Source organism: Ctenocephalides felis, unplaced genomic scaffold (genome assembly GCF_003426905.1).
Source record: "Ctenocephalides felis isolate EL2017-DRISC unplaced genomic scaffold, ASM342690v1 CF-g0.4_SCAFFOLD_02929, whole genome shotgun sequence".
NCBI classification, from domain to species: Eukaryota; Metazoa; Arthropoda; class Insecta; order Siphonaptera; family Pulicidae; genus Ctenocephalides; species Ctenocephalides felis.
In genome coordinates, this window is record NW_020539083.1 from 1 (window position 1) to 13,459 (window position 13,459).

At 32.3% G+C, this 13,459-nt stretch overlaps 1 protein-coding gene across 1 annotated transcript; it reads right to left on the reverse strand.

Annotated features, from left to right (window-relative positions):
• Nucleotides 1-8,106: 8,106 nt before the first annotated feature.
• On the reverse strand, nt 8,107-9,798 carry LOC113381588. Its single transcript, XM_026620396.1, has one exon. It carries the CDS (start codon nt 9,796-9,798, stop codon nt 8,107-8,109), a length of 1,692 nt encoding a protein of 563 aa, XP_026476181.1.
• Between the last annotated feature and the right edge of the window lie 3,661 nt (nt 9,799-13,459).

Here is a 13,459-nt window from a genome sequence, read left to right on the forward strand (position 1 = left end):
AACGTAGTTATATAAGTTATAGTAATCGCAAATAAAATCTAAAATAAAAATTTTATATATTTTATGTTTTAAAGATTTAGGCCTTCTGATATTTTGCATTCCTTAGAAAAATGATGTGTTTGTGTGCGTATCTATGTGCGGATACAATTTTTATCGTCTATTAGAGAAATCGAACGACTTGGATGCCGGTATATAATAATGATGCCAAAAACCATTCGATTCCTATTGGTTGGGAAGCGTGCTGATTAGTTTTTAGCATTGACAGATAAAGCCGTTCCAAAAATACGAAGCAAAAAATACGAACGGAGCATCCGATTTGCATGATTCAAAGAAAATTATTTATTGTGTTGGCGAAACCAAGATTGAATTTTTCGTTAAATTTTGGGCAGATTCACGGTTTCGGCAGATATGTTAAAAAGTCAAGTTTTTAAAATTTTTGAATTACAGTTGAAAAGTTCCAGGAATTTGCCTTAAGGCACGATGCCATGCCCCACTAGTTATTCTTTTACTTTAGTAATGATTATTATATAACATTAGATACTTCTAATTTCGACAGGCTTATTCACAACAATCGGTGACCACCGCTATTACTGGCACCAAACACTGGACTGATTTAATGTCGCATTAACATGTAATTTGCTTTAAGTTCTATCAAAATTAACTTTAACCGTAGGGTAAGACCTTAATATTATTCAACATTTGATATAGATTGAAAATTACCAAACATTGAATGCACGATTGAGTGTTCACGTGAGTCAGGCGCTTACGGAATCAATAGCCGTTCAACAGCAACGTCGTGAAACACATGCTGCATTTTACTAAAGAAGGAGCGCACATTTATTCATTACATATAATATAAGGTTTTTTTTTAACAGCAATCCGAACCTTACGTCTACGAGCTGTTGGGCTGAAACTTCTCCTTATTTCGTATTTTTTAGATGGTAACCCAATGGTTAATCCATCCCCATATTTGATGATTTTGTTATTGGATTAATCAATAGGGCTGACTTTTTATGGTGCAGCAATGTCGGGCAAGGGCTATTTTCACTTGAAAACATATGCTATCTATATTCCAAGTGAAAATCGTTGTCACTGCGGCCTGACAATAGGCTGCTCGAATGGGTATCGAACCCGGGACCTCTGAAACAAGTCCTCGCTCTTAACCGCTTATAACGGGCGAGCCCTGGCTTCTTAATGACGTGGCTTTTAGATGGATCCGACGACTGACTCACTCAAAAATTCTTAATGATAATCAATATTGATAAATCCCAATTCCGGAGAACATCTATTTTTACTAGGAATATATTTTCCATGTAAAAATTGACGTAATTATTGTTTAACATGAGGTTGTCCGAGGCGGGTATCAAACCAAAACTTCTAATTGCAAGCCAAAAACCACTAATCTACGAGGAGCTCATATATTCTATATAAGGCTTGCACGCTTCTGTATATTAATGATATTCCAATAGCATAACTAGAATTTTAAATAATGACTAACTGCAGCTATGAGGTAACATAACTTTTCGAGGTAATTATTACAATTCAACTTTATGAATAATCCTTCTTGAGTGATGTGTAGATATTATATCTGAAGTGCAATAGCGTGCAAAATCGAAACAATGCCGTTCATACAGGCGTCACCGCCAGTGTCTCGTTTTTTCTGCGCTTTTCATCATTTCCCTGGACGTGGTGCCGTGCTCATGATATTTTTCCATTTTCTATTTTTCTATTTTTCCATTTCTCCATTTTTCCTTATTCCTATTTTTCCCTTTTTCTATTTGTTTTTGTATCGAAAATGCTGCTACACGGTCAGCAAGTGCCGGATGATCGATTCCATGTGCCGACGTCGACGTGCTATCTCCACCGATAGCGAGAGAATCAAGCGAAAGATCTGAATTGCCTTACCAGATATTTACTAGGTGTGATGAGAAGATATTGATGAAATATATCGTCTTCTTTAATGTTAATATTAAAGACCGCCTGCATGCATTCAATTGTCATCAAAAAACTATTATATTATGACCAAATTATTGCGACACGATTGACGACTTTGGGATAAAACTGTTTATTTGTCCTGTGATATTTATAATAGAAAGTTATGATGCAAATTACGATGTTCGTTAATTTTCGGCTAACTTACAATCATTAGGTAATACTTAAAACGACATTACATTCGACAATTCAAACCTATAAATAACAATTATTTCCCTAGTAAATATGGAATAAAAAATAACATAGTAATAATTAGGCATAAGTTTTAAAACACGTTATAGTTCTTGTAAAATTATTCGAGGGATAAAACTTTTAGATTAGATTGATTTTATTATTGACTATTAATAATACTATGAATAAGTAGTAGAGAAGCCTGAGCACGGTTGTGCCAGGGTACGGTAGTGACAGTCGCCATAACAGCTAAACTGTACTGATTTCGGTATAGGGTCCAAAAGAAAAAGGTGAAGTATGTTTGTTCGAACAAGTTTACATTATTAAATTGAGTCAATGCCCTATATTAACATGATCTGTAAATGGCAAAAGCATAAAAAAATCGTTAAAAATTGATACAGATAGATCACTTTGTTTATTATTCTTGCGTAAGTTAAACATCAGTTCATTGTCTATATAATTTAGCTTGATTATATTGATGTTTCGTTTTCAAAAGTGTGCATTGGTTACGGTTGTGACATGTAGCTATGGTTGTTGCCCTCTTCGGGTGAAAATTAAACAGATTAAGAAAAATCTAGCTTAACTAAGACAAAATACGAAAAAGAAAAGAAAAAAGAAATTCAATACAAAAAAATCATAAAGATTTCAGGTTACCTTTGTTTAACAAAATATATTTTGTTATATGTATATTTTTATTTTATAACCATAAGCTTTGTTTAAATGATTATGTTGTGTTGTATGACATATTTCAGGCAATAAAAGTAGTAATAAATTAATTTGGTGTTTATAGCTAATTGTTTTTAAACCTGTCACAACTGTCCCTGAAGTTGTGGACGGTTGTGACAATCGCTCTTTCCTTGTATGATTTGAATTTTATGACTTATTCATCAAATTGAAGGATACATTTTCAGTATTTTCAAGCAGAAAAATGTTCAAATTACCATTTAATTTACTTTTCATCCAGCTAAACTGGTAAATTTACAAAATTATTGCTGATAAAAAGTTGCGAAATCGTACCTTCTATATATCATTCTATAACTCTTAACAATTGAAGAAATATATTTTTCAATTTGATCTATTATTATAATATTTATTTATAATTATTTTTTGGTTTTCATTAACAATTGACTTTAATGTTATCCATTTCTTTTCGAATATTTTATTTTTTATCTATACGACTCTTTCACACATTTTCATTCCATTCCTATTGCATTTGTTTAAAATATTGAATATTCTTTTAATTAACACCAACAATAAAAAGCTCTAGAACTTGCGCGATAACTTGCTCAAAACAATGCTCGTTGAGTTCTGCCCAAGTAATTTATGCGCATATATGGACATGTACACGTCCTGTGTTACGCATAAATATTCCAATTAAAACAAGATTAATTCATTTTTTGCTGCGCGAATTACGGCGTCATATTCAAATTATAACATTCGAAACCGATTACGTCACGCCGGAGAATGAGGCCCTTTTCACACTAAACGGGATTAAAAATGGTCACGTATGTGAGAAACGGATTATGCGATCTGCATTTTTAATAACGTATTATGGAAATTCATATTTGTTTCAATTATTTTTTTGAAAGTTGATCGTCGATATAATGAATGAGTTCCATGCCCATTGTTGACTCGAATCAATTACTTGCGATTTGTGATGGATGTGATATATTTAAATTTGGGGTATAAAAATAGAATGCTGTATCTCGAGGGTGGGCTGAAAAGTTCCGACGAAAAATTGGCCACTCATAAATAAAAGCTGGTGATTGTGCATTTTCTACTCACCAAATTTTTGGTCGTTTTGGACGCTGCTTTTTCAATCGACAGCCGGCTGAGTACATACATAACATGTGTTTTTGTGAAAATTGAGAAAATTGAGTATTTAGCTGTTATTCAATATTTGTTTTTGAAAGGCAATACGGATACGTAAATGAACGATAACTTGTATTCTGTGTATGGGGAATCTGCACCATCATTTGCCACAATAAAATTTTTGGAGTTGAGTTTAAACGTAGCCGTAAGAGCTTGGAAGACGATGATCGTTTATGACGTTCAAAAACTTCAACTTATGAAGATAATATTGCAAAGTTTACAAAATGATGTTAAACAAATGCCAAATCAAAGTGAGAGAAATAGCAAATTCCAAAAAATGTGTTTGCCACATATTAAAAGAAAAGTTACACATAAAAAAGCCGTCCGAGCGTTGGTTGCCACATTTGCCGACGTTAGACCAAAGACATCTTTGATTGGGCCTATTTTCGTGTTATGTGATCCGTCTCTCAAAATAATGTAACATGTTTCGAGTAAGAGTATGTTGAAGATTTCGTATTTTCGGTGCATCTATTTTATTTTCACAATTCATAATTTCTTAATGTTAGCTCTCAATGTGTAGGTAGTCACAAATGTCAATGTAACATAATTTCGACATCACTCATATTATTTACAAGTGCACAGCTTCAGTACATTTTAATTTATTTCAAGAGCTTAAGTTATCACCATGTTCCATTACAACATAAAACTTTGATGCCTATTACAATTTGAACTAAATAAGTTTAACTTACGTATGAGTTGCTCATAATATGCTATCAGAAATGGCAGACAGAAGTAAGTATCTAATGGTTCTAATATTTTTTAAGCATTAATATCTTGTATAATAGCATTCAAACTTTCTCAGTATTAAAAATTAATATTTGATTTTATTACGAGTTCTGCTGTGGTCAAACGAATGAGCCTTATATGAATGAAGGGATGGTTTGATCTCGGGCTATGGACAACCCACGAATTGTGAGTATTTTTATAATGTATTTAAAGTAAAATATATATTAATGTCAAATTTAATTCAAAAATTTAATAAACATTGATCAATGATTAATAATAATTAAGCAGAGCGATTATTTGAAAGCGAGGCTTAAAGTTCCGCTGGTAACCGATATCTCAAAAACAAGTGAAGTTAAGAAATTTATAACAACAATATTTACTTTTCACTTCATTATTGCATCACCTATTGATGCAATAATAAGTGATGAAACAATATGTATAGCCAGTCATCAACTTGATTTGCTAATTGGAGATAAACGACAATGTTTGAAAACCCATAACAAAAGTATTTGATTTCGTTGAATTTCTTAGTTGTGAACACTGGTGTTTAGTTTAAGAAATTTAATATAATTTTTAAGTATAAGTTATTTAAATGTTTTATGAGAAGTATCGTTAATTTGAAGTTACACATAACATTTTTTATATAACCACTACCAAAGCTTATACGTGGGTGGGATAAAAAGACCAATTGAATCTTTACCCTGTCAAACAATGAATAATAATTAATAAAAAAGTGAATTGAGATAAAAGAAGCAATTTTGTAAAAGATAATCTCTGTAAAAATTAACCATGAAATTTACATTCTACATTAGATGAATTATGTAGCTATTATTAATAGTAAAATCCCTTTAAAATTAAAAATTAGAAAGAGACATGTTTGCCCCCTAGCTTTTTACAATTCTTTTATATTCACATGTCTATTAATAAATTATTCTGAAAAATCTATTTACGAGTCAAAATACAAAAAGTGTATCGCACCAGAGCGTATCGCAGCCGAGTTAATTACTCCCGGTGCGTTTGCGATTGTCGCTCCGGCGTCTTGTGTTTACAAGTTCGTCCGCGGCGGGAAACGCTATATTATTGTGCGAGGATCTGCTAATACTGGTAATGGTCGTTTTTATGGCCTTTCGACTAGTTTCATTACATTTTAATGATCGCCAACAAAACCCTGCAAAGTTTGTACGAAAATGTGCCGGTACACAGAACACATAAATGATACTATAGCATTACCTAACTAAGTCATTTATAAATGTTTACAAATGTTGAAAGAAATCAATATTAGTTGAAGACCGTTTTATAAAATATTGCTTAATATTGAATGCAAAACTTCTATAAATACCAAAAATATTATTTTCTACATACTAATTTATTTTAAAATAAGCTTTTTAAACTATAATATGTCAAACTCGTAGAAAAAAAACAAAATATTGCTTTTTAGAATTACAAGATATTTCATACTTGTGGAAAATCGGTCTATCTATGAGGTTCTATATGGGTCATTCTTTTACAGACCGCTTACCAACCACACCTTGATATTTTAAAATTGTTCAAAATGTTCTTTACAGATATTATACATAAAATCATTTGTCATGTACTTCGGGTTTTTGCTGATAAAACATGGTAAGAATTAAAATATGGATGATATGCTCAATTTTAATACCCATTTCGGAGTCAACTTTAAAGTAATTCGAATAAGTCGCGCTCTAAATTATTTAACATCTTACGACGCAACTCCAACTAATTGTAAAATAAATTTTATTGTAGAAAAAAAAAAGTTTTTTTCCATTTGATTCAAGTTGGGAAAAGGGTAGATAAAACCTATGTAAACTAGTGGTGCGTGGTGCTTTAAACCAAATTACTAGAATTTCCCGTACCGTAATGAATTCAAGCAATATTAAATGGTTTCAAATATATTATTATAAATACAGTAAATTTCATTATACGGATTTATAGGCAAAATATAAGAGCTCATAACTTAGACTACGGCGTTTATATCTGTATACATGAAAGGTCAATAAACAAAACTTAATAATGCGTAGTAAGGATAAAGGATCATTTATCATATTTCTAAGAATTATTTAAACTGAATTGCAAAGTTAAAATTATTTATTCGAATTAGGAAATAGTGAAAAGATATAACTAAAGTCGAAGCATATTAACTTGAAATGAACATATATAGAAATCTATAAAACATTTATTGTTGCAAATCCAGATTCTGAGAAACTAGCAGTTATAATATTTTTGTTCGCGTGAATCTATAATTTATCGCTTTCTCTCGGTTTCTCTAATACACTTACGTAATTAGAAATTAATTCCACATCCTTGCAATATTTCTAATCAGCTTGAATTGAATTCGCTTTATCAATCGAACCATTGAAAAACTCGCTTTGACGGTCTAGAAACCAGAGACTGAGTCCAATTATATAAAATGTTCTGCAAGATACAACTCCAAAAGCCACCACTGCTTATGCTTTATATCAAATTAGCAATTAGCAATCAACTAATTACTCCAAATGGTGAATATAATTCAAATTACTCCATGTTGGTAGCAGAAGAAAACAACTAATTTGAGAAAATTTTCAAAGGCTATTACAATAACGGTCACAATAAAATACTTGTACCATTAAATATAAGAAATTGTGCGACCTGCATGTGGCTTAGTAGTAAAAGCTTTGCAAAATGCCACAAAACGTGCATTTACTTTTACCAATTAAATTTTACAAAAACGATCATCAATTAATTTTTCTTTTCAAGAAGATAAATTTTTGATAGAACCATCGCGATTGTTAAATATTTCCAGTGAAAACTGTGTCGTTTTTCACTCATTGCGTATTCAAGGCACAGGCGGCGTCGCCTAGGGGATTTCTGTAGCATTCTTGAAGCAATATTCTGCGTTAAAATTTTATTTAATTTTTATTATGATATTTCTCGTTTCTAATATTATATTGTATTATTTAATCAAGAATATTACTTTGTTCAATTATTGAATAAAGAATTGGATTCATAACGAAATTAAAATAGCATGAACTGAAATATTAAATTTAGTTGAGATACTAAAATGAGTTTAAGTTCAGATAATAATCAGGAATAAGATAATTTTGCTTTTACAAATAATTCACCTTTTACAAAAAAACAACATCAAAATATTTATGGATGATTTTGCCTAAAATAAGTTTTTTTTTTTTTTTTTTTTTTTATTTATTTAAAATGGCCTCGACTTCTTAGTCATCCAGCCATTACAAATTACAATACAAATATAAATATAAACTAAGAAGAAAATTAAAATTAAAATTCACAATACCAATACAGAATAGTTACAATAAACAAACCTAAAAACATCCTACTCTATAACCTTATATTGGATTCATTTACAAAGTCTATCAGTATTCTGTACAAATCAATGTTATTACTACTAATGATGAACCTAGCATTTATAGGAAATGACATATTCCGCTGTTGAAGCTTTTTGAACAGAATTATTCGTTGCCTTTCATACAATGGACAACTCCACAATATGTGATCTATTGTGTCCAGAACAGTGCTGCACGAACAGAACGGGTCTTGTTTTATCCCAATCCTAAATAGATGAACATTATTCTTCGTGTGCGCCAATCTTAATCTGCATATTGTAGATATCTCTCTTCTGTTCCAGTTCAATTTTTCAAACCATGTGTTTCTGGACACTATCGGTTTACACGGTCGGAATAATATTCCTTTTGACGCTGATTCGAGATCAAATATTTTTTGCCAATGCAACATTCCCATTTTTGTGATCTTTCGTTTCAGATCCACGGCAGGAGCTTTTTTAATTAAAGTGGCTGAGTTTTGTGCCTCTCTGGCCAGGCTATCCGCGATCTCGTTTCCGGTGACATTGTGATGGCCTCTTATCCATACTAATTCGATCCTGTAGTTATTGTTGTTTAGCTTTTCTATTTTTTGTAAACAGTCGAATATTAAAGGATTGCCATAATCTTTCGGCATATTTAAGGCATGCAGTGAGGACATGCTATCAGACAGAATTATTGCTTTCTTTAATTTATGTTCCTTAATTAGGTCTAGCGCACTGTTGATAGCCGTCAATTCTGCAGTAAATATTGATGCCCAATCTGGGAGTTTAATTTGAAGCTGTAAATCCTGGCTTGGTATGTATACAGCACAGCCAACGCCGTCATCAGTTTTTGAGCCGTCCGTATAGATTTGTATATACTTTTCCCATCTAGTGTTCAATAAGGCGTGCAATTCCATATTGATTATTTTCTTATCCATATTCTTTCCAATGACTAATTCGTCTGATAGGTGTATATATTTTTTGGGAATTGTTGCTTTCCAAGTCACTGTGTAGTACGCCAATCTGTTGCTTATTATGATGTTATCTTCTAAAGACTTTAATGAATGGAAACCAGCAACTAGCGGAGGGATCGGTTTATTAAACCAGTACCTATTATTGAAATGCCGAACTGCCAGTGCCTCCAACTGATCTTGAATCCATGAATGATCAAAATTAAATTTTTTGATCAAGAATCTATTCGTTAGTACTTGTTTTCTTATATCTAAGGGAGCTTCCCCGGCTTCAGCTAATAAAGAGTTAGTGGGGGTTGATTTTAGAGATCCCAGACATGTTCTTATAGCTGCAAATTGCGCTCTACTCAACTTTTTATATAAGCCTGCGGACAATCCTCCGTAAATTTGACAGCCATAGTCGAAATGGGGTCTAATGATAGCCTTATATAAAGAAAGACATGCATTTGGGTGTGTACCCCAGCTGGTGTTACATACTCTTTTGAGTAAATTAATGCCTTTCTCGCATTTGAGTAAAATCTCGCTTATGTGCTTATTGAAATTTAATTTTTTATCAAAAGTCACACCCAGGATTTTAATGTTTTCTAATATTTCGATTCTTATCGTGTCAATATCTATTCCATGCATATTTTTGGGAGCTCTATGCCTGGTAAAAATTATGCTTTTGGTCTTCCTCGGTTCCAAAGCAAGTCTATTATTCCGCATCCATTCCAAATCTTTTGATATGGCATTAGCCATTTCTGTTTTACAATGCTCTACTGAGTGAGAAACTGTGTACATAATCAGATCGTCCGCATATTGTAGTTTTTTGACTCTTGTCCCTTCTGACGATATAAAGTCTGCCATATAGATGTTAAATAGGAGAGGGCTCAGAATCGAACCTTGTGGGATGCCCGTATATGCTGTCCTTGGCCCTATTAGACGATTCTTATTTCTCACGTAAATTTTCCTATTGGATAGCAGTGACATTATAATAATAATAATATTGTCTGGGATCTTATAATTATGTAGCTTCTTTTTGAGAATATTATGATCAACATGATCATATGCCTTTTCAATATCGGCCGTAACTAGTAGCACTTCTTTATTGTCTGTCAATGCACTATAAAGATCTACAAGTAGCTCGCTTAACAAGTCGATTGTACCTTTTCCTCTCCTAAATCCGAATTGATATTTATTTAATATACCCTTTTCCTCTATGTACCATTCTAATCTTTTTTTAAAATGCTTTCAAAGATTTTCGTGAGACAAGGAAGAAGCATTATTGGTCGATAGGATTTATGATCACTTGGATCTTTTTGCGGTTTTAGTATTGGCACTAGCACCGCAATTTTCCAATCTTCCGGGATCCAACTTGAATTTAATATAAAGTTGAACATTTCAACTATTTTACATTTGAATGCTTTGGGGCATTCTTTATCATAATGTATGTGATGTTATCAAATCCTGGCGAGCTATTTCTTTTGTCTTTTAGTGCCAGTTCTAGCTCCTCATAATCGATGCGTCCTTCGATTTCATGAATTGCGTGGTCATCACTTGCTTCTTCTGCTTGGTCTTGGGAGTATTGTACGGGACCAGGTACAAAGTCAGGCGTGTGGATCTTCAAAATTGTCTCGCAGAAATTGTCACTCATTTGCTGAATTGGGGACTCGCCATTATTTTTATTATTTAATCTTTTTACAATGTTCCATAATTTATTCATGTTTGTATTTCTATTGATGGAATTCACGAATTCAAGCCATTTTTCTCTTTTTTTTGTTTTAAATAGTTTTCTAGTCTGTGCTGTGATTTTTTGGAGCTCCAGGTAATTTTTGTAGTTGAATTGAGCTTTTAGTCTCTTAAATGCTATTTTTCTTTTCCTAACTTGAATTTCGCATTCGTTATCCCACCATAACGCCGGTTTAAATGTATCCGATCTTGGTAATTTATACTGTTTGATGTGTTTAGTGGCTGCATTATTTATTGTTTCTTGAATAAAATTATACATGTCTTCCGAATCATTTGGAATGTATGATGTCTCTAAAGTCTCTTCGATATCTAATCTATACTCATTCCAATTTGCCTCCTTAGTCATCCATTTTCTGCCTGGATACCATCCCACTCTCGTATTATACTTGAATTGCATCTTTATTAAGATAGGCAAATGATCAGAGCCTACATTATCTGGAATTACGCTCCAATGAAGTCTATCATGAACAGAAGGCGAACAGAACGTCAGGTCGATGGCGGCTGATTTCTTCCTAGGCGTTTGTGTTGTCGTATGCGTTCCGTCATTCAGCATTAACAGATTTAGGCTATCCACAATGTCGTAAATAATAGCTCCTCCTCTGTCAGTTATTTCATTACCCCAAGCTAAATGTTTGCTATTAAATCTCCTGTTAGAATTATTCTGACAGGAATCTGTTCGATGATATTTTTGATTAAGTATAGATCCTTTGTTGCCTGTGGTGCGCAATATATTGAAACCAAACAGAACGGAGTAGCCGATTTAATTATTACCGCGGTCATTTGTATGTCTCGGTTACTTAGTGAATGTGCGAGTTCTTCGCACGGAATGTTATCTTTGATCAATATGGCCGAACCACCGTAGCCGTCCTGTCTGTCCTGTCGAAATATGTTATACCCTTTGAATTTAAATAATTGGCCCTGTTTCAGCCATTTTTCAGTAAAAGCTGCCATATGAATTTTCTTATGAAACATAAGATTTTCGATGCTTTCCTTATTTGCTCTTAAAGATCTACAATTTAATTGTAAAATATTTATATTATCCATCTTTGGTTGGTATTTGTTATAATTATTTTTTCACTATCTTCTAACTTTCGTTAGAATTGACTGCACTTATTTTATTGAGTATTTCATCTTTATCACGATTATCTATACCTGTTTTATTGTTCTGGTTTAAGTAATTCATAATGGTATGTGTATTCCATTTTAACTTATATATAATTTCATCTATCTCTTTACTTTCTTTATTTCTCTCACATTCTATTTTTTCTCGAAGTTTCAATGCCAATTCTATAAAATGATTTAATTGTCGTTTATTTTCTTCCTTTTTATTGGTCCTATTACTGTTTAGGCTTAGTTGTTCTTGGTTTCTTTTTTCAGGTTTTTCATTTATCTGGTCTCTGTTATATCGATTGATCGGCCTCAAGTATTCTGTTCGACGTTTATACAAAATATTTGGTTTATTCATTAACATTAATCTGTCTTTGTCAATGTTAATTTCTTGTTCATCTAAACTATTCAATAATTCATATTTATTTTTATGTCTGTGTGAATCCATTTCGGTATTGCCGTTTAGTCTCGGAAACGATGAATTAAACCCCGGATTGTACGGGTTGATCTTAGCAGCCTCAGCATATCCTTTTTTCCACATCATGTTTTTAGCTTCAAGATAAGATATGTTATGTAGTGCCATCATTTCTTTTATTTCTTTATTTACTTTGAAGAATTTACATTCTTTGTCGTTTGCTTGATGGTTTCCATGGCATACTGCACATATAAAGTCTGACACGATATGGCAATTTTCATGAGAGTGTTCTTCTGCACAAAATCGGCATCTTATCTTGCTTTTGCATTGATTTTTTATATGTCCATAACGCCAGCATTTGTGGCATTGCATTACAGATTGAATGTAAGGACTAACAGCACACCTAACCGAATACATTGAGACGTATTCTGGCAGATAGTTACCCCTGAACACTATTTTTACCATTTGTGATTTCATATTTATTTTTTCTAAGTTTCTTTTTTTAATGCATTTGACCTCTAATATTTTAATATCCGATCTAATAACATCCATGATTTCTTGCTCATCCATGTCGGGTTCAACGTTAAAAATAATGCCGGTTCTGTATAATTTATGTCTTGGGATGTACGTTCGTATGTTAAATTTTTCCAAAATTTTCTCTTTGATTAATTTATTAGCATAAAAGTAGTCTTTAAATACTAATTTGATTTTGTTTCTCCCGATCTTTGAGATATCTATGATATTTTTGCTTATGTTAAGCGATTGTTTGAATATCAATCTGCCTAAAGCTAGATTGTGAAATCTGCCAATGCTTTCGTTAGTTGATTCTGCAAAAACCGTATACGGTCCTTCATCATATGGTTCATAATAATTAATTTCTTCGTTTATTTTATTATTTCTAGTGTTATCTTCATTTGTCATATTACTTTCTTCATCCATCATTTCTATCCAACTTTTACTTTTTCCAGTGCTGCTGCAACCTGGGTTATCCTCCATATTTTCATTTAATGTTGTTACTTTGTCTTTTTTAGAATCCAATTTTATCAATTTCTTGATTAATTCTTCGGGTATATTAACCGTTTTTAAACTAGCTTTATTCTTGCTTCTTTTATTGTTTTTTCGCAACATAGCTTTATTGTCATCATCATT

Coding starts and splice junctions, on each gene's coding strand:
- LOC113381588 (XM_026620396.1), bottom strand. CDS start 9,798: ATGGCTAATGCCATATCAAAAGATTTGGAATGGATGCGGAATAATAGA.